Genomic DNA, 24726 nt, shown 5'->3' with positions numbered 1-24726 from the left:
AATAATTTTTATTACAATAGATAATTTTTTGGTGGGGTATGTATGGACTTGTTTTTTTGTTGTTGTCTTTCTCTAGAGTTTTATGTGTTGTACTGTTAGTGATCACCTTTCACAGGGCAAAGAGTTCACAATTCATCTACTAAGCAAGGCTTGAGCTGTCTGAGGATACAGGACTGTCTGTTTCCGAGGTGCTGGGGGCAGCAGCTCTGCAGGGGTCTGAGTTGAGGTCCCTCAAAACATTCCATCACAAGAAACCTGATACCATCAAAGCCTTGAACAACATGAAAAGTTTGTCCATTTCTTTCTTACCTCCACTGAGTTTTGGAAAGGGTTCATGGTAGAACTGTTGTTGGCTTTTGTTAGTAATTTCAGGAGTGAAATGAACTTCATGTCTCTGAAAAAAGTAGTGTTCTTTCTGGTTCAGGGAGTGTTTACTGTCAATGTAATGCATAAAAAAAAAAAAAAAACAAAAAGACGCTCAGGTTCTCTTGTTCTTGTTTCTGAGTTTGCCTATGGATATTTGCTTTACTTTGACCAAGGGAGACCAGTATTGATGCTGCTGGTACCCCTCACGGGAGGGGCTATATGGAACCTTTACCACCCGCAGGATGTCTTCACAGGCCCCTGAAATCCTGTTCCTGTTAGAAATCTCCCTCTGTCCAGGAGGAATTCTGTGAATGTGTATTGACCTTGTAGGTTGAGATGGCCTGGGACCGTATGTCTTTTCATCTTAAAAAAAGACCCACTTAAAATGAATCAGACATTTCAGACGCTTTGAGGACAATGATACACAGAAGTTAACGGCCAGATGCCTGTCTCAGACCCCACCTGGCCTTCCTGGAAAAGCCCTCTCAGAGCCAGGCATCACTCACATTTCCACCCTCTGTCCCAGAAGGTGCTCACGGCACCTGGGCCAGCCTGCATCCCTCTGGGCCTGCTGTGTAGCTGGTGGGGCATGACCCATGGCCTCAGACTCACTGCATAAGTCAACCAGGGAGATATCACTCCCACTCCATCCCCACTCCACGCCCCCACAAGCAGTTTTGCACATGAGAATCCACCCCATCTCTGCCGGTGCTGGGACCAAGATAGTCATGGAGGTGCCCAGGTGGGGAGCAACTCTCAGCAGCCCTGCCCCATGTGTGGGCATCCTCAATGGACATGGGAAGCAACAGATCTCCAGACACTTGTTGGAAATTTGACAAGGTGGCTTTATGCTGTTGAATCTAACAATTAAAAAGTTGGAGTAGTGTATTATGTATTTTTTTCCCTTTTTTTCCTAGCACTTTATTGTGTTTTTAAAAACATGTCTGTGCACAATAGATTGGACCCAAGAGCAGTGGAGCATGATCCTGGATGGTGGATCTCCAGAGCTTCATTCCAGCTCCAGGAGTAGAACATGGGGGTGGGAAGGGGCACTGGCTCTCCAGAGCCACATGGGACTGGCCGGAGCAGCCTCGGGTTTTTATTTACAAAATAGAGAGAGCACTTCATTAAACTGGAAATGGCAACCCACTCCAGTGTTCTTGCCTGGAGAATCCCAGGGACGGCGGAGCCTGGTGGGCTGCCGTCTATGGGGACGCACAGAGTCGGACACGACTGAAGCGACTTAGCAGCAGCAGCAGCTCTTGTAAGTGAGCAAGCAACACTCCCTGTCTTTCCTTCTGCTCTTCCCTCTGTGATCCTGTACTTGCTGTGTGTTCCCTCTCCTGCAGGGTGAGGAGAGGGTAGAAAGAGCCTTTGCAGTTTGGGTCTGTGTGCCCTTGCCCTGCTGGACCCTAGGGGAGCTGCCTTTGGCTCTCCAGGATTCAGGGTGTGACCAGATAGCTGGTAACTAGTCAGAGCATCCTCCTGCCTTGGTGGCAGCAGGCACTAAGGTGGGGGTCTGAGGTGGGCCTTGTGGAGCACAGGTTTCCTAGCAGTGAACCCAGTGCTCACCTTCTCTTTGCTGCAGCTGCTGACATGATGCCCCCACCCTCGGAGCAGGACTTGAACGCCCTGCTGGCTCGCAAGGAGGAGGAGTGGCGGGCGCTGCAGGCCCAGCGCTCCCAAATGCAGGAGGCGGCCCTGCAGGACACGCAGCGCCGGCTGGAGGAGGCTCAGGGGAAGCTGCGGCGCCTGCGGGAGGACTTCATCTACAACCTGCAGGTGCTAGAGGAGCGGGACCGGGAGCTGGAGCGCTACGACGCCGCATTCGCCCAGGCCCGAGGGCTGGAGGAGGCCAGGCAGGCCGAGGTGAGCGAGCTCAAGATCGAGGTGGCCAAGCTGAAGCAGGCGCTGGCCAGTGAGGCCCGGCGGCTGGAGGACCTGCAGCAGCAGTACCAGCAGAGGCTGCAGGAACACCGCCTGGAGCTGGAGCGGGTCCACAGGTGAGGGCCAGCGGACCCACGCCCCTGCCTTCTGTGGGCCTCCTTACCCACAGGGCTGCCGGGCTCCCACCTGCTCAGTGTTTGTCACAGGAAGGCAGGCAAGGCCATACCTGGATGTTTTTTCCTGGGTCCCAGTGCAGCTGAAATTAGTGCAGATTGGTTTAACTATTTGAAATTTTTTTCATGAGTTACAAATCTGAATTATTGTAATAAAACATATTTGAGCTTATAATTACAGTAAGTCCTCTACATATGAATGATATTCTGTTCTGAGGGCCTGTTTGTAAGTCCAGCAAGGTTAGTCCAGGTACAGCCAGTAACTCGTCAGAGCATCCGCCTGCCTTGGTGGCAGCAGCACTTAGGTGGGGATCCATGGTGGGCGCAGTGGAAGTCCTGCTGTACTGTGATTGGTCTATAGTACTCTTCACACAAATAATACATAAAAAAAAAACAAAAAATAAAACATGAAAAAGTGTTTATTGTAGTGTATTTGTTTTACAGTGTTAGTTTCTACTGTACAGCAAAGTGAATATATGTGTGTGTGTATATATATATATATATTTTTTTTTTTCCTTCCCATTTAGGTTACCACAGAGCTCTGGGTAGGGTTCCCTGTGCTATACAGTAGGCTCTCCCTAGATATCTTATACGTAGTATCAATATTGTATATACAGTCAACCCCAATCTCCCAATTCACCCTGCTCCCTCTGCTTTCCCCCTTGGTATTCATGTTTGTTCTCTACATCTGTGTCTCTATTTCAGCTTTGCAAATAAAATCGTTTTTACCATTTTTCTAGATTCCACATATAATGTTAATATATGTTACTTGCCTTTCTGTTTCTGACTTATTTCACTCTTTGTTACAGTTCCTAGGTCCATCCGTGTCTCTACAAATAACCCAATGTCGTTCATTTTTATGGCTGAGTAATATTACACTGTATACACATACCACTTCTTTATCTGTTTCTCTGGCGTTTTTTGCTTGGTTGGCTTTTTGTCATTTAATTTTTTTTTTTTTTTTTAATTTTTTAGCTGCACCATGCAGCATTGTGGAATTTTAGTTCCCCAGTCAGGGGTTGAACCCCCACCCCCTGCATTGGAAGCGTAGAGTCTTCATCACTGGACCACCAGCAAAGTCCCTGCCTCTTCCTCTGTTGATGGACACTTAGGTTGCTTCTGTGTCCTGACTATTGTAAATAGTATTGCAGTGAACATTGGGGTGCATGTGTCTTTTTGAATTATGTTTTTCTCTGGGTATATGCCCAGTAGTGAGATTGCTGGGTCATATGGTAGTTCTATTTTTAGTTTCTTAAGGAATCTCCATACTATTCTCCATAGTGGCTATATTAATTTACATTTCCACCAACAGTGCAGGAGGGTTCCCTTTTCTTCACACCCTCTCCAGCATTTATTGTCGTGGATTTTTGGTGATGGCCTTCTGACCAGTGTGAGGTGATACCTCATCGTAGTTTTGGTTTGCGTTTTTCTAATAATCAGTGACTTTTGAACATCTTTTCTTCATGTGTTTGTTGGTCACTTGTGTGTCTTCTTTGGAGAAATGTCTTAAGTCTCCTGCCATTTATTTTTTATTTTTGAGCTGCATGAACTATTTTATATATTTTGGAGATTACTATTTTGTCAGTTGCTTTGTTTGCAAATACTGTCTCCCATTCTGAGGGTAGTCTTTTCATCTTGTTTATGGTTTCTCTTGCCACTATTATTCAAAATAGTTTTGAAAGTCCTGGCCATGGCAATCAGAGAAGAAAAAGAAATAAAAGGAATCCAAATTGGAAAAGAAGAAATAAAACTGTTGTTGTCTGCAGATGACATGATACTCTAGATAGAAGTAGTAGTAGTTTAGTCGCTAAGTCGTGTCCGACTCTCGCGACCCCATGGACTGTAGCCTGCCAGGCTCTTCTGTCCATGGGATTCTCCAGGCAAGAATACTGGAGTGGATTGCCATTTCCTTCTCCAGGGGATCTTCCTGACCCAGGAATTGAACCAGGGTCTCCTGTACTGCAGGCAGATTCTTTACCAACCGAGCTACAAGGAAAGCCCGATACTCTACATAGAAAATCCTAAAGATGCCACCAGGAAACTACTAATAGCTAATCAATGAATTTAATAAAGTTGCAAAATACAAAGTTAATACTCTATAGCCTTTTGCATTCTTATACACTAACAACAAAAGATCAGAAAGAAAAATCAAGGAAATAATCCCATTTACTGTTGCAACAAAGAGAAGAGAATATCTCGGAATCGACCTACCTAAGGAGGCAAAAGACCTGTATGTACTAAACTATAAGATACTAATTAAAGAATTCAAAAATGACGCAAACAGATGGAGAGATATACCATGTTCTTGGATTGGAAGAGTCAATATTATGAAAATGACTATACCACCCAAAGCTATCTACAGATTCAATGCAATCCCTGTAAAATTACCAATGGCATTTTTCACAGAACTAAAATAGCAACAGCAACAAAAAAAAAAACACGACAATTTGTATAGAAGCATAAAAGGCCCTGGATAGTCAAAGCAGTCTTGAGAAAAGAAATAGAGCTGAAAGAATCAGGCTGTCTGACTTCAGACTGTACTACAAAGCTACAATAATGAAGGATCTATGGTACTAGCACAAAAACAGAAATATAGATCTGTGGAGTAGGATCAAAAGGCCAGAAATAAACTCATGCACCTATGGTCACCTAACCTCTGACAAAGGAGTCAAGATTTTTGATGGTGGCCATTCTGACCAGTGTGAGGTGACATCTCATTATAGTTTTCACATGCATTTTTCTGATAATTAGTGATTTTGAGCATCTTTTCATATGTTTGTTGGTCCATATACAATGGAGAAAAGATAGCCTCTTCAATAAGCGGTGCTGGGAAAACTGGACAGCTACATGTAAAAGAATGAAATTAAAACACTCCCTGATACCATACACAAAAATAAACTGAAAATGAATTAAAGACCTAAATGTAAGGCCAGACACTATAAAACTCTTACAGGAAACATAGGCAGAACACTCTGACATAAATTGCCACAATCTCTTTTTAAAAAATATTTGTTTATTTAATTCTGTCTGAGCTGGGTCTTCTTTTCTGCGAGGGCTTTTCTCTAAGTTGTGGTGAGCAGGGGCTATTCTCTAGTTGCGGTGCTCAGGCTTCTCATGCTGGTAGCTCCTCTTGTTGAAGAGCATGAGATCTTACACCCGAGGGCTTCAATATAGTTGCAGCTCTCAGGCCTAGAGCACAAACTCAGTAGTTGTGACACATGGGCACACATGCTTCGAGGCATGTGGGACCATAGTTACCTTACCAGGGATTGAACCCACTTCTGCATTGCAAGACAGATTCTTAACCACTGGATCATCAGGGAAGTCCCAGAAAACATTTTTAATCTTAGAGTACAGTACCAGCCACATCATCACTGCTGCTTTTACTCTTGCTTCTGGACATCCTGGGGTTGAAATAAAGATACTGTACTACTGTACTCTATACAGTACCGTAAAGTACCCGAAAGCACAGCCACGTGTAGAGGATGCACACACGTGGTAGTGGACGCCAGACACATGAACTAGCTTATGTGATTGGACTTGCAAACACATGTTCTCATCTTGGAAAGTTCGCCTCTAGAAGGTTCGTATGTAGGGGACTTATTGTTTTAATGATGTGAAATATATATTAAATCTGAAACTAAGAGCTGACTTGAGGCAGGTCGACTGAGACCCTGAAGCTGTTGTCAGGCGCATGGGCTCCGCTCACGATGAGAAAGAAGGACAGGCCTCAGCGGCATGCTCTGCTGAAGCCTTGACGTGCTTTATATTGTTTAGTGAAGTGTCTCCCCAGAACTTCTGCTCATTCTTTTTCACCACATTTGGGACATTTTCAACCATTATTTCTTCAAGTACACTGTTGGCTCCACCCTCTTTTTCCTTCCATCCTGGGACGGCGGTGAGGACAATGTGAACGCTACATGTTCCGTTATCATCCCACGGGGCTCTGAGGCTCCGCTCATTTATTTCAGCATATTTCTTTCTGTTATCAGGTCAGGTAACTTTTGTCATTCTCTGGTTCTTTTCTGTAACGTATTCATTCTGCCTTTGAGCCCAACTAGAGTGTCCTTTGTTTTGGTTATTGTCCTTCTTAGTTCTCAAGTTTCCATTAGATTCTTTGTTATATTTTCTTTTTCTTTTCTGAGAGTTTCTGTTTTCTGTTTGTCCCAAGGCTGTGTGAAATTGCATGTCAGAGCGCTTTTATGATGGCTGCTTTAAAATCCTTGTTAGATCATATCAGCAGCTGTGTCGTCTTGGTGTTAGTATCTATGGATTGTGTGTTCTCATTCAAGTGGAGAGTTCCTGGTTGTTGGTATGACCAGTGACTTTTGTGTTTCTTTTTTCTTTTTTGGCCACACTGCTCGGCATGTGGGATCTTCATTCCCCAAACAAAGAATAAAAACCTGTGCCCCCTACAGTGGAAGCAGTCCTAGTTGCTGGACTGCCAGGGAAGTCCTGGTATAACCGGTGACTTTTGACTATATCCTGGGCACTTGTGGGATTGTCCTGAGAGCCTGGATCCCACGACGTGCTCTCTTCTGCAGATAGTCACCTGTCCGGATATAGCATGCGGGTCCCCTGGGTCCTGCCAAAGCCACTCCTGCAAAGAAGCAGCATTACCTGTCACCTCACGTTTGCAAAGAAAACGCTGCAAATGTGTAGTTTGGAGACTAGTCAGTGTGACTTTTCTTAATGCTGAGCTTATTATTTTTTTTTTTTAACATAGTGACAGGAACAGTGAGCTGGATCAGCAGCGGGAGCAGTATGGGAACCTGAAGTGGAAGCTGGAGAGGAGGCTCAAGGAGCTGGACGGCGAACTTGGCCTGCAGCGGCAGGTAGGGTCCGGGATCCGCTTCTTCCTCAGCACCGTTGTTTTGTGGGTCGTATGGTATCAGCCTGGGATCACAGGTTTCCACTTTGTGGTAATCCGTGGCGAAATGTGTCAGGGTATCTAAATCTTCCTCTGTGCTAACTCCCCCAGAATTCTCCTTCCTTGGGAATGAATAAACATTTCATCCTTTATTTATTTGAGAAAGAAGTATTATGAAGTCAGAGTTATTTACTGTGGAAGAGAGCTGGGAACTCAAATTGTGATAATTGTATTTCTTTCAACAAGCAATAAATGACCCTAAGTTTAAATATAGCTGTGTCAACTGACAGGAGACACTTAAACCTGTCTCCGAAATTTCTCCTTGTTGTCCCTGAAGCTCAGCCTCCACATCTGAGAGACTTTGCTATGTTGGAGTTTGGGTGGAGGACATCCTTCATACTTAGGGCTGAGTCTGGCAGGGCTGCGTGTGTGCAGCGACACGGGTCCCCTTGTTCTTCCAGGATGTACCGAGCTTGCGTTGTCGTAGCAGCAGCAGGTGTTTATGGAAACTGCCTCATGTAGCTCCTTGTGCATGTGTGTGAATTTATCTGCTCAATACAACAGACACCATTTTGTTCTGCATTTTGCAAATAGGGAACCGAGGTCAAGACATTAAGTAACCTGCCCAAGATCCCCCTCAGTAAATCGAGGAGCCGTAATTTGAGTCCAAGACACTTCCAGCGTGTGAACTCTTAGACACTGTCCTCCTGCCGTGGGTTAGCGACTCACGACTTATTTTTAGACTTGTGTCCGGGATGTTGGAGAGGAGCTGGAGCTGGAAGTCAGCCTGGCTGTGTCCCCACTTCTGCCCTCCTTGGAGTGATAGTGACTGAGTGATCTGACCTTGGATCCTGGTCTCCCAGTGGATGTGCCATGGGGTGGATATGAACTTTGTGCCTGCCTGTGCTGGCTTGTCCTTTCTTGGCACTGGGGTCAGCAGTTCTCAAGGAGGGCCGACTGGTCAGCTGGTGGACTGAGGCTGAGTGTCGGGCCCTCCATCCCATAGCATGGCATCGGTGCCCTGAGATAGGACAGCATCCTGATGAGCTGTGCCCATCGGAATGGAAGATACCCATGGATGCACTTGTCCTTATGACCGAGCTTTCGGGCCCGGCCGCATCTATTAACCACCGCAGGTGCAGGAGGAGGCCCTGTCCTTTCCTTCCCCTCTGGAAGCTCGAATTTCATTGTCCACAATGATGCCATCACTCAAAACATTCTGTAGAGCCTTTGACATTTCCTGCAGAGGACTTTCTTTCGGAGTCCTTGGGGACCAAAGAACTTTGCCTCTTTTGGGTGGGTTTGACTTTAGGAAACATCCGAGGTCACTGGGGGCTGAGCTGGGCGATCAAGAGACCAGCTGTGACTCATTTAGGTCATGAGGTTTCCTCAAGTGGTGTCGGAGTCTCTTCCAGAGAAGAAGTTTCAGAAGGGCTCTGGGTGGCGGTGGAATCGTCCCTGTTAGCAGGGCAGTCAGTGGCACGTGGAGGCAGCGGTGGCCCTGGTGGGTGTTGTGGTCACTGGGCTGGGTCTCTGGGTGACTTCCCAGCTTGTCCACACTCAAAGAAGTCCTTACTGTGACTCAGGCTTGTTCAGGCTTTGAGCCCCCTTGTCCACAAGGAAGGCCCCTTCAGATGTGCGTTTTCATACCAGCCCTGTCTCTTGCAGGAAGGAAACTTGACGTCTGAACTCTCCAACTGTAGGCTCTGTCCAGGGCTGCTGCTGCGAACCTGGGCAGCCTTTGCTGCCTAGTGTGGTTCAGGGCCAGCTGGGGCCCATGCCAGCCTTGAGGCTCTACTGCCTGTGCCCGACCCTGTGACTGAAGGAAGGGTATTATGCGCTCATTGGCTTTGTGGCTTCCTTTGGGCTGGTTTTCTGTCACCTTTTTCTGAAGATCTTTGTGCTCATTACTGACTTGTCAAAGGTAGAATTGATTCAATGGTAATGCTGATTATTACCTTGAGGAAAGAAATGTAAGACGATGGGAGCTGAGTTAGTCTGTTTAATGTTTATTATGTCTGCAAGTTGTAGACTGTGGACTTATTTTTTCATTATTGGTTAGCAGTCCCAGGATTAGAAGCCTCTAGAGGAGAAACAATGACTTATTGATTTCTTCATTCATTTAACAAAGAGATTTCACCAGACACTTTCCTGGGCCCTGAGGTTAGGGCTGAGCATTAGCCCCACCTGCCCCGGGAGTGAGCTGGCCCTTGTCGGAGATGCAGTGAACACCTGAACAGTAGTCTCTGGCTTTAGCATCCTGGGGACATCACCTGTGTGACACGGGGGCAGGGTGAGGTGGAACTGGTCTTTTAATAGGCGAGTCAGGGCACTCTGAGAAGAGGACTTGTGAGCCCAAGTCTGCAGGTAGCAACAGAGTTCGAGCTCAAGGAGGCTGAGGTGAGGGCTATGAAGGCCTCCCAGGCCTTCGTGAGAATGACCTTTGCTCCAAGTGAGGTGAGAAACTCTTGGGGGTTGTGAGCCAAGTCAATTATTTAAAAGAGCCTCTTCTGTAAGGTTGAGGACAGACTGTGGAGCTGGGGAGGCAGGGAGACACAAGAGGGCTGCTGCAGCCCTAGGTGAGAGGTGGGGGACTTGAGCCACTGACAGGTTCTGGATACACCTAGGCAGCAGAGCCAGCGGACACGCTGATAGATCAGATGGGGTGAGAGGCAGGCACCAAGGACATGCCTGCTTTGGGACTGAGTGCCCGGCAGGACGACTTGCCATGTATTGACATGGGGGAACTGCACAGGGAGGATAGGGAGGGCGCTTGGTCAGGCTGTGTACAAGGAGGTGGCTCCTGGGCTCCCAGGAAGACATGCTGGGAGGTCAGGGCGGAGGGGGGTGGTCACAAGGTACAGAGCTGCAAGCTTGGGGCTTCACCAGAGGGTGGCTGTAGACAGAGGAGCCAGCTGTCCAGGCTGAACCTTGAATTCAAGAACAGGGAGGTTTAGGGGACATCATCACAGGGCAGGGGTGTGGCCTGGGGACTAGCAGGAGAGAGACCCCCAGGAGCAAGGGAGGAAGGTGGTCAGAAGGCAGGCCTGAGTCCCGTACCTCTGTGGTGAAGTGGGGACAGGGAGTGCAATGGGTTTCTTGTTTCCTCACCAAGGACCCTAAGTGCTTACCTACTGGTCTGGGCCAGGCTCTGCCTGTGTGCGGGCTTCCTGCCCCCTGGCGGCCACAGCCTGCACAACTTTGAGCAGAAACCAAAGGCTTCAGTATTTTGTAGTGTTAGCAGTCAAAGTAATGCTCAAACTTCTCCAAGCCAGGCTTCAACAGGACGTAAACCGTGAACTTCCAGATGTTCAAGCTGAATTTAAAAAAGGCAGAGGAACCAGAGATCAAATTACCAACATCCATTGGATCATTGAAAAAGCAAGAAAGTTCCAGAAAAACATCTACTTCTGCTTTATTGACCACGCCAAAGCCTTTGACTTTGTGGATCACAACAAATTGTGGAAAATTCTGAGAGAGATGGGAATACCAGACCACCTTACCTGCCTCCTGAGAAATCTGTATGCAGGTCAAGAAGCAACAGTTAGAACTGGACATGGAACAACAGACTGGTTCCAAATTGGAAAAGGAATATGTCAGGCTATATATTGTCACCCTGCTTATTTAACTTATATGCAGAGTACATCATGTGAAATGCTGGGCTGGATGAAGCACAAGCTGGAATCAAGATTGCTGGGAGAAATATCAATAACCTCAGATATGCAGATGACACCATCCTTATGGCAGAAAGCGAAGAAGAACTGAAGAGCCTCTTGATGAAAGTGAAAGAGGAGAGTGAAAAAGTTGGCTTAAAGCTCAACATTTAGAGAACTAAGATCATGGTATCTGGTCCCATCACTTCATTGCAAATAGGTGGGGAAATAATGGAAACAGTGACAGACTTCATTTGGGGGGGCTCCAAAATCACTGCAAATGGTGACTGCAGCCATGAAATTAAAAGACATTTGCTCCTTGGAAGAAAAGTTATGATCAACTTAGACAGCTTATTAAAAAGCAGAGACATTACTTTGGCAACAAAGGTCCGTTTAGTCAAAGCCATGTTTTTTCCAGTAGTCATGTATGGATGTAAGAGTTGGACTATAAAGAAGGCTGAGCGCCAAAGAATTGGTGTTTTCGAACTGTGGTGTTGGAGAAGACTCTTGAGAGTCCTTGGACTGCAAGGAGATCCAACCAATCCATCCTAAAGGAGATCAGTCCTGGGTGTTCATTGGAAGGACTGATACTGAAGCTGAAATTCCAATACTGTGGCCACCTGAGGTAAAGAACTGACTCATTGGAAAAGACCCTGATGCTGGGAAAGATTGAAAGCGGAAGGAGACGGGGACAACAGAGGATGAGATGGTTGGATGGCATCACCGACTTGATGGACATGAGTTTGAGCAAGCTCTTGGAGTTGGTGATGGATAGGGAGGCCTGGTGTGCTGCAGTCCATATGGTCACAAAAAGTCAGACATGACTGAGCTACTGAACTGAACTGAGCAGTCAGTCTCAATGATTTTCATATTCTGATCCCAACAAGGGTTACTCGTGTGACCCCCTTAAACTTCATCTGGCTTCTCAAGGGATTTTAAAAATGTATATTTTCAGTTGTACCATGCAGTGTCTCTGAGACTCCCAGCCTCGACTTTCAGAGAAGGGGAGGGAGCCTGTCATGCATTTATCTCAGGGAGGAGGCAGAGACACACGCGTTCTTGCCTGCATGCTCTGGCTGGGCCCAGCCTCCACTGACCCTTTCCTTCTGGTAACTGAGTCTGTCCAGCTCTCTTCAGAAGCAGGGCCCTCATTACTTGGTCAGAAACCTGGAATCCTGCTAATGTGCTGCGCTTTTCATGTGCTGCGCTTTTCATGTGCTGCGCTGGGTGGGCTCAGCCTGTCCTCACAGCTCCTCCATGGGCTGGGCCGCCTGTCTTCCCGCTCCGTATTAACTTGTGCTCACCTTAACGAGTGTCAGGTAACATCACTGTGAGGTTTTAGGCCAGGAGAGATGGTTAGATTCAGACTAACTCCAGGACATGCATTTCAGTTTGACTCTGTCCCTCGCTGTGATTTGTGCGTCTATATCCAGACCTCCTATTCAAAGGCCACATCAGCCATGCGTGTCTGCTCTCCAGACACCGCTGGAGACAGGACTGTAAAGGATTAAGGACAGTGAGAACCCATAGCAGTGGCAGGAGCAGGAGGAGGGCCTCAGCACCCGGACGAGCCTGCGCCTTCCCCGGGGCAGGGTAGCAGGGGGAGGGGACCTGTGGGAGACGCACCCCGTGGACCTACAGACTCAGAGATCTTAGGCCTCAGGATCTTGAGGGCCGTGCATGTGCAGCAGGTAGTCTGTGTTTGGGGCCACGAACCCCTGCTCACATGCAGATAGAGTGCCCAGCAGCCGGGGAAGTGCCCTTCCCCAGGCAGAAGCTCAGCACAAATTTCCTGAAATAAATTGAATCACTCATGGGGAGAAGGAAGGCAGCTGTGTAGGCCCAAGTGCCTGCTGCGTAGGTCTAACCTTAGGGAGACAGCACCCTCAGTCAGCTCTGGCAAGATTCAGTTTCATTAAGCTGTCATTTCCTACAGTCCACGCAACCATATTGTGTGCAGTTTGACAGGTTAAACACAGCCAAGGTAACAGGGTAACAGCCAAGACAGAACTTTACTGTCACCCAAAGTTCTGTGTGCCTCTTTGCGATCAGGGAGCAGCGCCCCCAGCCCTGGTCCCACCAGCCTGCTGCCTTCCACTTGCAGTGAGAACTGGCTTTTCAGAGTCCTGTGAGAACGGAGCCTTGAGCTGTTTTCCCTTTTTGTGTGGCTTCTCTCTCGCCGTGACATGTCTGAGGCGCATGGGTGTCGTGCGGTTGGCGGCTTGTTCCTTCTCGGTGCCTGCTGGTGCTGTGTGCTGCGTGGAGGTGCCAGTATGTTTCCATTCTCTGTCAGCTCACACTTTGGACGCTTGGGTCTTTTCAGTTTGGGGCCAGTTTGAATAAGGCTGCTGTGAGCATTCTTGGCTGTCTTTGAATGGACACAGGCTCCACGACCAGGAGTGCAACTTCTGGGAAGCGTACTACGGCTCTGTCTAACTTTTTGAGAAACTGCTGAGCTGTCCTTTAGGATGGTTATAGGGTCACATCCCACCAGCTGCAGATTAGAGTTCTGGTCACTTCTCGTCCTTGCTCGCACTTAGTGTTGTTAGCCTTTGCCTTTTTAGTAGTCTAGTGGGTGTGTAGCTGGGGATTGAATGCGATTATCCTTGATGATCAGAGTTTAAGCATCTATTAACGTGCTTATTGGCCATTCATATATCCTTGTGAAGTGTCTGTTCAGCTTTTTTGTACTTAAAAAAATATTGGGTTGTCTTCCTATTATTGATTTGTGAGTTCTTCATGTGTACTCCAGAAATAAGACCTTAAGTATATATTTTTTTGAATATTTTCTCCCATTCTCTGCCTTACCTTTTCCTTTTCGTAAGTCTTAATTTCAACATTCTAGTGAACTATTTATTGCCTCATTCCTGAGTAGGAGTGTGTAACTGAGGCAGGATTACAAGACAGAGAAATGCCAGCAACCCAAGAAGAGGCCCAGAGGAACAGGGAAGGTGATTCCTGAGACAGTGACCCTAAAGCCCACCATTGTGTGATCAGCGTGGGGCAGCAGGGTGGGCCCTGTGGACCCGCCATGCCAGCTTTGCCCGTGCGTGGTGTCTGGTTGTCCGTGCTGGGCTAGGTTTCTGCACCGGTGGCTCTGGTGCCATGGCCTTCTAGGCCCCCAGCCGGTGCCAGTGATACTGCAACTCTCACCAGCCTGGTCCTGGAGGATGGGTCTGGAGAATAGCTGCCTTCCTGCTCCAGGGGCAGAGGCTGGCTATTTCCTTCCACCCCACAGGGCTCTTCCTTTGTCCCTCCCCTGAGGTGAGAGTTCGAGTCTGCAGGGGGTGGCGGGGAGGAGGGAGAATGGGCTGGGAACAGGAGGGACCAGCCATTCATCCCATTGCATCTTCACTTTCAGTGCCTCAAGGCGCATTGTGGGGGCTTCTGTGATCAGTGCTCCCAGGAATGTATTTTGCATCCATAACTCAGGATGCTTGGAGGAAGGGCCAATCAGAACAAGAAAGAATTTTGACAATTACAAGTACATATAAAGGAATAAATTCAGAAGATAGAAAAAAGACACAGAAAGTCCAACAGAAAATTTAAGAGATGTGGAAGATAAGTCCAGGATTCATCTAACAATATAACTTCCAGAAACATACAGCAAAGAACGGGAAGGGATCAGATTGTCAAGTGAACAGTGCAGTTGCTTCTTGGGGTGGAGACTTCAGACTGAAACCCCTGCCCGCCCTGAATGAAAGTGTGTCAGAGAAACAAAGAGGAGATGCTACAAACATTCAGAAAACCTGTAAGGCAGAGCCTGGCCCCACCTCCTCCGCCGCAGCTTGGGATAGACTTGAAAAGGCCTTCAGCCCTGTAGGGCAGCGATGCCAGGCTAGAGCCCTGGAGTGTGGGGGTGTGGATGCCTCGCCTTCTCAGGAGGTTACTGGAGTGTAACTACTGAGCGAGCTCTGAGCAGCACCTGTGGGTCAGGGCCAAGGGGTCAACCTTTAGCTGCCTCTGTGTCCCTTCTGAGTTTAGAACTTTGAGAACCAAGAGATGGAGGGAGCGGAGAAGTCTGCCGGGAGAAGGAGGGTCTGAGCTGGGCGGGCTCCCTGGATCCCCAGGACAGGTGGCTCCAGTCACAGGGCCCAGCTGGCAGCCTCACATGGAGCCCATGAGCCTGAGCGAGGTGGGGCGGGGGGTGGCTCCCGCTCCCACAACTGGGAGAAGGCCCACTGGGGCCGAGGACCCTGGGACTCTCACCCTGATGCGAGCTCTTGAGGCAGGAAGGGGGCTCCTTTCCTGCAAGAGTACCCGGAGAGATGGGGAGAAGGCATTGAGGGATCCTGGGGAGCTCCCGGGGAGCTGTGAAGGGCAGGCCTGGATCCTGGCTGGGGGTAGCCCAGGGAGAGGAGCCCCAGGAGGGGAAAGAATCGTACCGTGGGGTGTGTCCTGGGAAGCGGGCACCACTCGGGAAACAGAACCAGGGGAGTGGTGGGGGAGGGGGAGGAGGGGAACTGAAAACTCAGAAAAACGATGAGGTGGAAACCGTCATAACTGTACACTCTTGGGTATGCAGTGAATCACTACTATAATAATTTAGGGACTTTTGGATTCAGCCCATGAGTGAGGCATTCACAGAGCTGGGGGGCGGAGCCATGACCTTGGGCTGGGGAGTCGAGTGGGGCTGCTCAGGAACCCGGCAGGCAGCATGGAGGACTGATGGGGAAGAATGGCGCTTTTTTAGAGACATAGACGGAACCAGCAGCTTAACTGCTGGGAGGGGTGGTTCTGGGTTCACCGGCCTCTGCTAACCTTTCCTTGTGGGTTTGCTAGCTGCTCTTTCTGGGCAGAGCCAAACCCCACAGGATCACGGAGAAAACAGACAAACCCACGCCCGGGGTGAAAACACAGGCTCTCCGATGCCCTTCATTGGGTGTTACAGGCCCCAGTCCCACCGTTGAACCCGTCCTCCATGAGGCCCTTTGCGTCCCTCCCACCCTCAGCGAGCCTGTGGGCCTGCCGGCCCCACTATGCTCCTTTTGCCAGCAGCCCTTTTCTCTTCCAGGAGCTGCTCCAGGAGTTTGAGTCTGAAATGCAGAAGCGGGAGCACGAGTTCCGCCTGCGGGCTGACAGCATGAGCAGTGTTGTCCTGGCGCACGAACTCAAGGTAGCGGGCCCCTCGGACTGTGACTGTGTCCTCGGCATAAGTGGGAAGCCCTTGGCCAGTTAGGGTCCACACCGAGGCCTCCCTCCCGCTTTGTACCTGGGCTGGGGTCTCTATCATGCAGGTGACATGCTTGCCACCGTGCCCACCAGGGCCCTAGCCAGGAGTGATGGCCACTCTGCCCAGCAGGAGGAGCACCGGTGCTACCAGTCTGGGTCTGGTTACTCTGACTTTGAGGAAGAGCCTCCCCCAGGAGAAACCGCCATCCCACAAACCCTGTCCTTGGCCTGTGAAATCCCGTGACACCTCGGAAGGGGCCTGTGAGGAGGTATCACTCACCCCCTATTTTCAGAAGGAGGCCTGTCTGCTGTTGGTGCTCCCAGCTGTGGTGCTGGCTGCCGTCCACGAGCATGGCTTCTCTAAAGCACTGACCTGGCCAGGGGACACATGAGGAGCGCACATACCTGACCTTTAGCACCAAGACAGGGACCAGCCAGGAGAGGAGGGGGAGGTGTGCAGGGGACAAAGAAACAGGCCTGACGTCTGGCCCAGTCCTGCCACCTGAGCTGGTCACACCTGGGCAGCATCCAGCCAGGTGGATGGATGCTTGCCCTAGTGATATCAAGGTGCCTCCTCCAGGCTGCCAGCCTCCCACAGGGCCACAGTCCAAGGGGCAGCACTGGGCCCTGTGTGACCCTTGAACAAGAGTCTCTCTGACTTCCCCCTGGAAGAATGCTGTCCCTGTCACCCAGGGCCAGCAGGACTTTGAGGCTGGGGCTGCCGCAAGGTGACCCCCATGAGGCCTTTTTGGGGACTTCTGAGCACCAGGGGACAGAAGACAAGCGGGACGTGTGGGGCTAACCTCTGCCTCACAGTGGAGTGGGCACTCCTGTGGAGAAGAGTGGGGAAAGGTGGGCCAGGGCATGCCCCCCTCCCACCTCTAGCTGCCGTGAGATGGTCCTGGTCCCCTGAACACCTGTCTCTGGAGGGTATCACAGCTTGTACACAGGTTATACACAAATTTGGGAGCAGCAGTACCATCACCCCTACATTATAGTCAAGGAAGCCAAGGCCCCAGAGAAGCTATTTAAAAATTGAGCATGTGGCTGGGATTTGAGTGGGATCACTCAGCAGGGACCCACATTCTTAAAACCTCCACCTGCCTCTGTGATTCCAGTATCCAGATCATGACCTAGTTGGGGTGCTGGAGTATGACTTGGATTCACAAGGGGGTCTGCTCTCGAGGCTGTGAGAGCATGTGAGGGGATTCTCACTGTTTTGTTGCTTCTCAAATTCCGGTCTTTCTTCTCTCCTTGTTCTGATAAGATAGTAACACTTAACTCTTAACACCTCTGTTTGTTCCACTTACATCCTCATTTTGAATCCTCTTCTCAAAGATTAAACTGCTAAACAAAGAGCTTGCAGCCCTGAGAGAGGCTGGGGCGAAGGCTGCGGAGTCCCTGCAGGGCGCCGAGGTGGCAAACGCGGAGCTGGAAGACAGGCTGCAGCGAAGAGACTGGGAGCTCCGAGACCTGGTGGCTGTGAAGGACGCCCGGTGCGGAGCCTCCCCACCTCCCTGTGGGTGGACGCAGCCAGCGAGCAGTCTGGGCTCTAGCCCCGAGGCATCTGCCTGTCCCGGGTTATTTCAGGTTGGCTTTGTAGTAGCCTCTTAGGTGCTTTTTCCACTAACATTTGCTTCTTTTCAGGATAAAAGACTTAGAGGGTAAACTTCACTCTATGCAGCTCACCAGGAAGAAAGAAGAGGAGACATTTCAGAGGAAGTGAGTGTTTTCTGGCTCCAGTGTCAGTGTAGGGATAGAGTCCCCTGACCACCTTGGAGGCAAAGCCCACCCTTCTGTGGGACGTCAGCAGGGTCAGGCCTGCTCTTCTAGGATCGCCTGTCCCTTTTCAGTTCTAATGAGTATATTTGCGTGTGTTTGGAGGAATATCAAAACACTGAGAATTACAGGACATGCGTGGTGAAATGACTTGCTGAAAGCTGTCCAGGTTGACACCTTAACGCTAATATACTTGACCCATTGACACAAATCACAGGAGCAGGGTGCACACAGATGTTCTGTGTTGTCACACTGCATGGCCCTGCAGAGTCATGTGCAGCCCAGGTGGCATTATTTATTTAGCCAAGGTGACAAGGACTCTGTGTTCCCTGCTGTGGGCAGTGGTGTCTGTGCCCTGGAATCTTGGTGTTTGCCTCTCGAAAATAACTAACCAGTGATCACAGGATGATGTGTTCAGAGATAACTCCTTCCCTTCACTAGTTGTCATGATCAAACACTTTTTGTGATTTGGTGAAAAAGAAAGGTATATCTTACCAGAAACTAATGGGTACAGCAGCTGCTATGTGTATATTTTTTTGCTACTAGAAGGTGGAAAATACTGAACAGTTTGCAAGATGAGTAAGATGAGGACTGATCGTAATTGGAATGAAAAGTACATCACATGACTTGGTTAAATAAGGCTTAACCATCTCATCAAACAACGCTGAGGAAATCTGAAGAGAATGCTGTAGAATTATATTTTTTAGGGCTTTTTACTTTTCACTGAAGCCAAATAGAATAAAAAGCATAAAACGTCATCATGTCAGCATGGTGTTGCATGTCAGCAACACCTGTATTTTCGAGACAAATATCTGTCCCATTGACAGAGTTTCGATAGGTTTGACATCTCTAACCAAGACGGACATGCAGCTTGCCTCCCAAGGCCCCTAGTTCTTGGAAGTCTCCAATTCTGGGTTGAAAGCAGCTCAGCAGTTGGGGTAGCTGTGAAGGGAGGGCAGTTTGCACCTGCATTCTTCTTCCCTAGTCGGTAGGGGTTCTGTTGGTGGTGCTTTGCTGAAGCACCTGTTCTGGGTTCTTTTTCCCAAGGCACAAATATCTGCTCAAGTTTCTTTTTCCCAAGGTCTGTGAGCTTGGGAAGGCGGGGGGCCAGTGTCTGAAAATCTCTCAGTCAGTGGTTACTCATGAGGAATAAGGAGCAGAGAAGTGGGCAAAAGTGCCCTCTAAAAGGACGCGTATGCAGCCCTCCAGCAGGACGAGGGAGGTTCTGGGCTAGGGGGTCCGGAACGGGGCCCATGTGAGCTGCTGGGGACCTCCCTGTGTTTCAGGCATGAGGAGCTGGACCATCTGGCCAGGGAAAGGGACGCTGTGCTGATGGCAGCAAAGAGCGCCCACGTGGAGCAGCTACAGGCAGCGGAGGCCAGGGCCCTGGAGCTGCAGGCGCGTTGCGAGAACCTCGAAGTACAGCTCCGCAGGGCCGAGTGGAAGCAGGTGGACGCCGCCAAGGAGAAGGACGCCGCCATTGACAAGTGAGCCCGGGCCAAGGGCCTGGCTGCCTAGTTACCTGTTTCAGATGAAGGGAAGTGGGCACCGGGTGTTGGGAGTCGCTGCTGCAGCTCTCCTGTCACTTTTCTTAACCATTCTCTTTCCTTTTGTTCCATTTGAAAGTGTGTGTGGACATATGTATGAATGTGTGCATCTATTTATTTATGGTAAAATATACATAGCAGGAAATTTACCATCTTGGCCATTTTTAAGTTCAGTGGCATTAAGCACATTCACGCTGTTGAGCAACTGTCGCGCCGTTCGTCTCCAGAACCCTTTTCTTTGTAAAATTATAACTGTGCCGCTTCAATAATGATTCCGCATCCCCCTCTCCCAGCCCCTGGCACCCGCCATCCCACTGCCCATCTCTGTGAATCTGAGTGCCCTCAGGGCTCACACGAGTGGAATCCCTCAGCGTCTGTCCTTCTCTGACTGACTGATGCCACTCAGCGTGATGGCTTCAAGGTTCATCCATGTTGTTAGAGCAGGCATCAGAATGTTCTTCCTCTTTAAGGCTGAGTAACATCACATTGCTTGCATACAGCTACCTTTTGTTTATCATTTCAGCCATTGATGGCGATTTGGGGTGTTTCCACCTTTTAGCTGCTGTGACTAGTGCTTCTGTGACTGTGGGTGAGCAAATACCTGCTCAGGTCTCTTTTCAGTTCTTTTGGATGTGCCTGGAAGTAGAGATGGTAGATGTAACTTTTTGAGGAACTGTGTTCCACAGTAATTGCACCGTTTTCCACAAGGGTTCCAGTTTCTCCATAAACGAGTTTCTTTTTATTTATTTATTTATTTTAATTAAAAATTCTTTTTGGACTTCCCTGGTGGTACAGTGGATAAGAATCCACCTGCCAATACAGGGGACTCGGGTCTGATACCTGGTCCAGGGAGATTTCACATGCCGAGGAGCAACTAAGCCCCCACGCCACAACTACTGAGCCCTTGCTCTAGAACCCTTGAGCCAAAGCTACTGAGCCTGCCTGCTGCAACTACTGAAGCCCGCATGCCTGGAGACCATGCTGCACAACAAGAGAAGCCACTGCAGTAAGAAGCCTGCGCGCCGCAGCTAGAGGAAACCCGAAGACAGCAAGGAAGACCCTGGGCCGCAGCTAGAGGAAACCCGAAGACAGCAAGGAAGACCCAGCACAACCAAAAATAAAAAAAAATTATATAAACTATTTATTTGTTTGGCCATGCCATATGGCTTGCAGGATCTTAGTTCCCCAACCAGAGATTGAATCCAGGCCCTTGGCAGTGAAAACACAGAGTCCTAACCACCAGACTGCCGGGGAATTCCAAACTAACTTCTTTTCAAACCCAGTTTTCTTTTTGACATCTAAGCCAGGCCATACACAACCACTCTATCCCACTGTGTTTGGTGTCTCTGAAGGATCATTGTAACTGAAGCAGTAACTGAACTCAGCCTCTTGGCAGCCAGTAAGGAAGTGATCTTCAGAGAAGCTGTGTTTACAGAAAATGATTAAGACAAATAAGTCATTTGCAAATCCTGCTGTTTAGCAACTGGGTTTTCCCCTTTGTTTGGGCAATGTTTCTGTCTCTCTTTTTTACAGAGAATTCTCTGCCAAGTTATATTTCTACTGAAGGGGAAAATGGCTCTTAAACTATAAAATACCAGGAAGTCAGAGCTTATTAAGGATAGCTTCTTTAGAGTCATGTGTCTTATTGTTTGATCTGTTAAACCTAGGCGGCAATAGCTGGAGGGGTGAGGCGGCTCAATCTCAAGGGTGTGTGTCTCCTAGCCACTCCTTGTTTGGTTTGGACAGACTCTCCCGGGGCCCTTCTCACAGACAGTGACTCAGAGCCCAGGGTCCGGGTGCACAGGCCTTCCTGTGGGGAGGCCTTCTGCCTCTGCTCTCTCCTCTTGGCGGGTCCGCCGTCATGTTCCTTCCCGCTTCCCCACTGGACAGTCGAGAGGCCATGATGAGCAGCATCAGTGGGTTCCCAGGAGAAGCCTTAGTGTCTGTATCAGCGTCTTTTCCTACTGAGATGTACTCTTTACAAGTCAGCAACAAAATGGCCCATGTTATGATTTTGTTGTCTCTTTGGGCCTATTTGTGCTGGTTTTCTTGTGACCATTAGTTTGTGGATAGCAGGGTAGAGAAATCAGGAGCTGAGACCGTATTGTGAGAACCTTATGTGTGTGTAACCATGCAGACATATAACCTATCGGAAGGAATATGGTGCGGCCAGAGGGCACTTTAACCTCCTCATAGTCACAGCTCAGACGCAAAAAGAAGTAGATGAAATTAACTTCAATAACATTTTTTAACCCAGTATGTCCAAAATACCATCTCATTGTGTGCTTGTGTGCTCAAGTCACTTCAGTCGCATCCAACTCTGTGTGACACTATGGACTATAGCTTGTCAGCTCCTCCGTTCATGGGATTCTCCAGTCAAGAATACTGGATTGGGTTGCTGTGCTCTCCTCCAGGGAATCTTCCAGACCCAGGGACTGAACCCTCATCTCCTGCATTGGTAGGCTAGTTCTTTACCCCTGCTCCACATGGGAAAGTAATTGGTTAATCAGCTATACCGCAATACAAAATTAAAAGTTTAAGTTTGAGAAAAAAGTAATCAATTTAAAAATATTAATGAAGATGGATGCCTAAACTTGCCTAAGGAAATTGTTATTGAGGTGTTTTGCATTTTTTGATGCTAAATTTTAAAGGCACATCTCAATTCAGACTGGCCACGTGCCTGGGAGCCCTGAATGGCCCTTGGCTCAGTGCTGGGCAGTGCTGGTCCAAATGCTGGACGGAGGCCAGGACCCAACGAGGGCAAGTTCTCTGCTCTCCAGAACACAGGCCTACTTGTGCTGTCTTGGTCTCGGCAAAGTGGAGCGGGAACCAGGATCCCATTCATGGCCACATACAAAGCTCCTGCTGTGTGCAAATCATCTCGTGAGAATTCATTAGAAATTAAGAAGAAATAAAAATATGGCTCTCAAGCTCCAGCAACTTCTCTTATAGCTGTGGAAGCCCAACACATGTGGAATCATGAAGGATCAGGTCAGGCACTATAACGGGAAGCTCAGAACAGACATCCTGCTTGATGCGTGGGGCCCGGGCAGTCGACTTCCCAGGGCTGTCAACTGCTTCCCTTTCCTTGGACCTTGGAGCAGAGTTGCGAGTGAGTAGGTAGAGGGGAAGGAGTGCTTTGGAATTCCAGGGCAGGCTAGGCATCTCATGTCCTTTTGTCTTTTAGTGACACACAGAACAGAGAAGAACCTCTCATTTCCCTCTGTCATGTCAGACATTGGACACTCAAGGCTCCGGGGCTAAGTGTCTGGTGGGACACAGCCAGGGTAAAGCCCGGATTCCATGAGCACCCTGCCCGCCTATACATACTGCCCCATATGGTCTTGGCTCTAGGTTGGCTCATGGGGTTGGGGGCAGCTTTGTTACAGGCTCTTGGGCCCCCTGATAGCTCAGTTGGTAAAGAATCCACCTGCAATGCTGGAGACTCCAGTTTGATTCCTGGGTCGGGAAGATCCCGTGGAAAAGGGATAGGCTACCCACTCCAGTTTTCTGGGCTGGAGAATTCCATGGACTATATAGCACATGGGGTTGCAAAGAGTTGGACACGACTGAGTGACTTTCACTTCACCTGGGCCCCCACCTGCTACTTTTATCACCCCAACAACTACATGGGACCAGAGCAGGCACTGCCCCAGAGAAGGGGTACTGGGTGGACCTGGAGAGGAACAGCTGCAGCCCCTATTCTGACACCAGCGCTGTGTCTGAGCTGGACGTGTTCTTAAGTTTCCAATGTTTTGCAGCCCCCTGTGTTACTAGGATGAGCTGGTTTATTTTAGGTAAGAGGTCAGTATGAATCTGGACATACTAGAAGTAATTTGTTTAAAATCACACTAAGAAAAATGACTTTTTGTAATAGCTAGGAATAACGCTGGAAATCTCACACTTGAAAGGTCTTAATCCTTTAAGAATGTGACACTTTTATTACATACTGTATCTAGGCAGGTTCAAAGAGGGTGCCTTTTCCTAAGTTAGTAATAGAGCTGAAGAATCCTAATGCTTTACCGAGCAGCATGACTTTCCTCTGGACTGTGGGGTTTTGTACATTTCCCCATACTCATTCCCCTTCTTCATTCCCACCTTGGTCTTTAAAGGGTTTTCCTAAATGAGCTTCACTGCAGTACTTTATGAACAGAGAACTCTGCTACTCAGAATGATGATAATCCTGGCTTGACTAGGACTGAGGTTGTGGGACCCCCTCACACCAGCCTCTGCCCACTGCAGTGGGCTTTGCCTGTGAGCAGAGAGCCCTACCCAGCTACCCACATGTCTATGCCCAGTGTGCAAGGGCACTGGGATGCCTGAGAGAGTGGAGAGCACAGGGCTCCTTAGGCAGGGGCTCATAGGCCTGGGGGTCACAGGCCAGGGTAGGAAGAGCAGAGCAGAGCCGTCTCGTTCCTGTGGGGCTGGCTGACCCTTTGCCAAGGGCATTTTAACCAGCACACCAGCCTCTATGTTGAGGCCTGTTTAAGCTGAAATGTTGAAAGAAGTTTCCCATGAGGGCAGCTGCTCCTTTCTCTTTCCTGTCTCTGCCCCTGTTTGGATGGAGCTTTTTTAAGTCTCAAGGCAACTGCAGTCAGGACTTTGGTCTAAGACCTTGTAGAGTGATGGCCATTTCCTTCCCATGGCTTGTCTACCTCTGTGCTGCAGTCCGTGGCCCAACCATGGGCCTTTGGCTCTGGGCAGTGGCCAGTGCATGACCACAGTATTTACCCCACAGCATGCTGAATGCAGCTTAGGAGGGAAACAGGACGGAGCCGCAAATAGGGTGACTACCCTGCAAGCTTTGAGTGGTTAATATCATAGCTACTCTAGTCAATATCTCTAGATGTTTTTCTCAAGTTTTGCTTCTTGGGAGATTTATCAAATTTTTCGAGATTCTACCAATGAATGTAGAACCTTATCTTACTATTCAGTTTGGAGATACGTGTTGAATGTCTCTATGTGGAAGGACTGTGCTAGGCATGGCAAAGGGTGCCTAGGTGTGTCAGACGGTGCTGTCTCAGGATCTCTGGCTCCAAGAGACATCTCCTGGCCCCTACTTCCTCACACACTTGGTGTGGGCTTAGTGTGCTACAGGTGTTAGTCAGTGCCTAGGCTGGTGGGAGGGATGGGTAGATATTTCTTCTTGGGTAGGACTATTTCTTAATCTAGGCAGTGAAGTCTGTGCCCTGATGTGTGTAGAAGAGACCTTGATCTGCAGCATTTCCTCTGAGGACTCGTGTGTGTGTGTGTGTGTGTGTGTGTGTGTGTGTGTGTGT

The 24726-nt window shown here is 49.0% G+C and overlaps 1 protein-coding gene across 3 annotated transcripts in view; it reads left to right on the top strand.

The window, feature by feature from the left end:
• Nucleotides 1-24726, top strand: part of CCDC57 (coiled-coil domain containing 57) — a 108585-nt gene that overhangs the window by 10678 nt on the left and 73181 nt on the right. For all 3 annotated transcript variants that reach the window (XM_040244888.1, XM_040244889.1, XM_040244890.1), the window contains exons 2-7: nucleotides 1955-2369; nucleotides 7153-7261; nucleotides 15964-16065; nucleotides 17460-17617; nucleotides 17769-17843; nucleotides 19187-19387. In XM_040244888.1, the coding sequence (XP_040100822.1) occupies nucleotides 1955-2369; nucleotides 7153-7261; nucleotides 15964-16065; nucleotides 17460-17617; nucleotides 17769-17843; nucleotides 19187-19387 (1060 nt within the window). The remainder of the gene's footprint in view (nucleotides 1-1954; nucleotides 2370-7152; nucleotides 7262-15963; nucleotides 16066-17459; nucleotides 17618-17768; nucleotides 17844-19186; nucleotides 19388-24726) is intronic.

The sequence above is a fragment of the Oryx dammah genome, unplaced genomic scaffold (genome assembly GCF_014754425.2).
Source record: "Oryx dammah isolate SB20612 unplaced genomic scaffold, SCBI_Odam_1.1 HiC_scaffold_8, whole genome shotgun sequence".
NCBI classification, from domain to species: Eukaryota; Metazoa; Chordata; class Mammalia; order Artiodactyla; family Bovidae; genus Oryx; species Oryx dammah.
The sequence above is the reverse complement of the archived record's forward strand: the minus strand, read 5'-3'. Positions and strand labels throughout refer to the sequence as shown.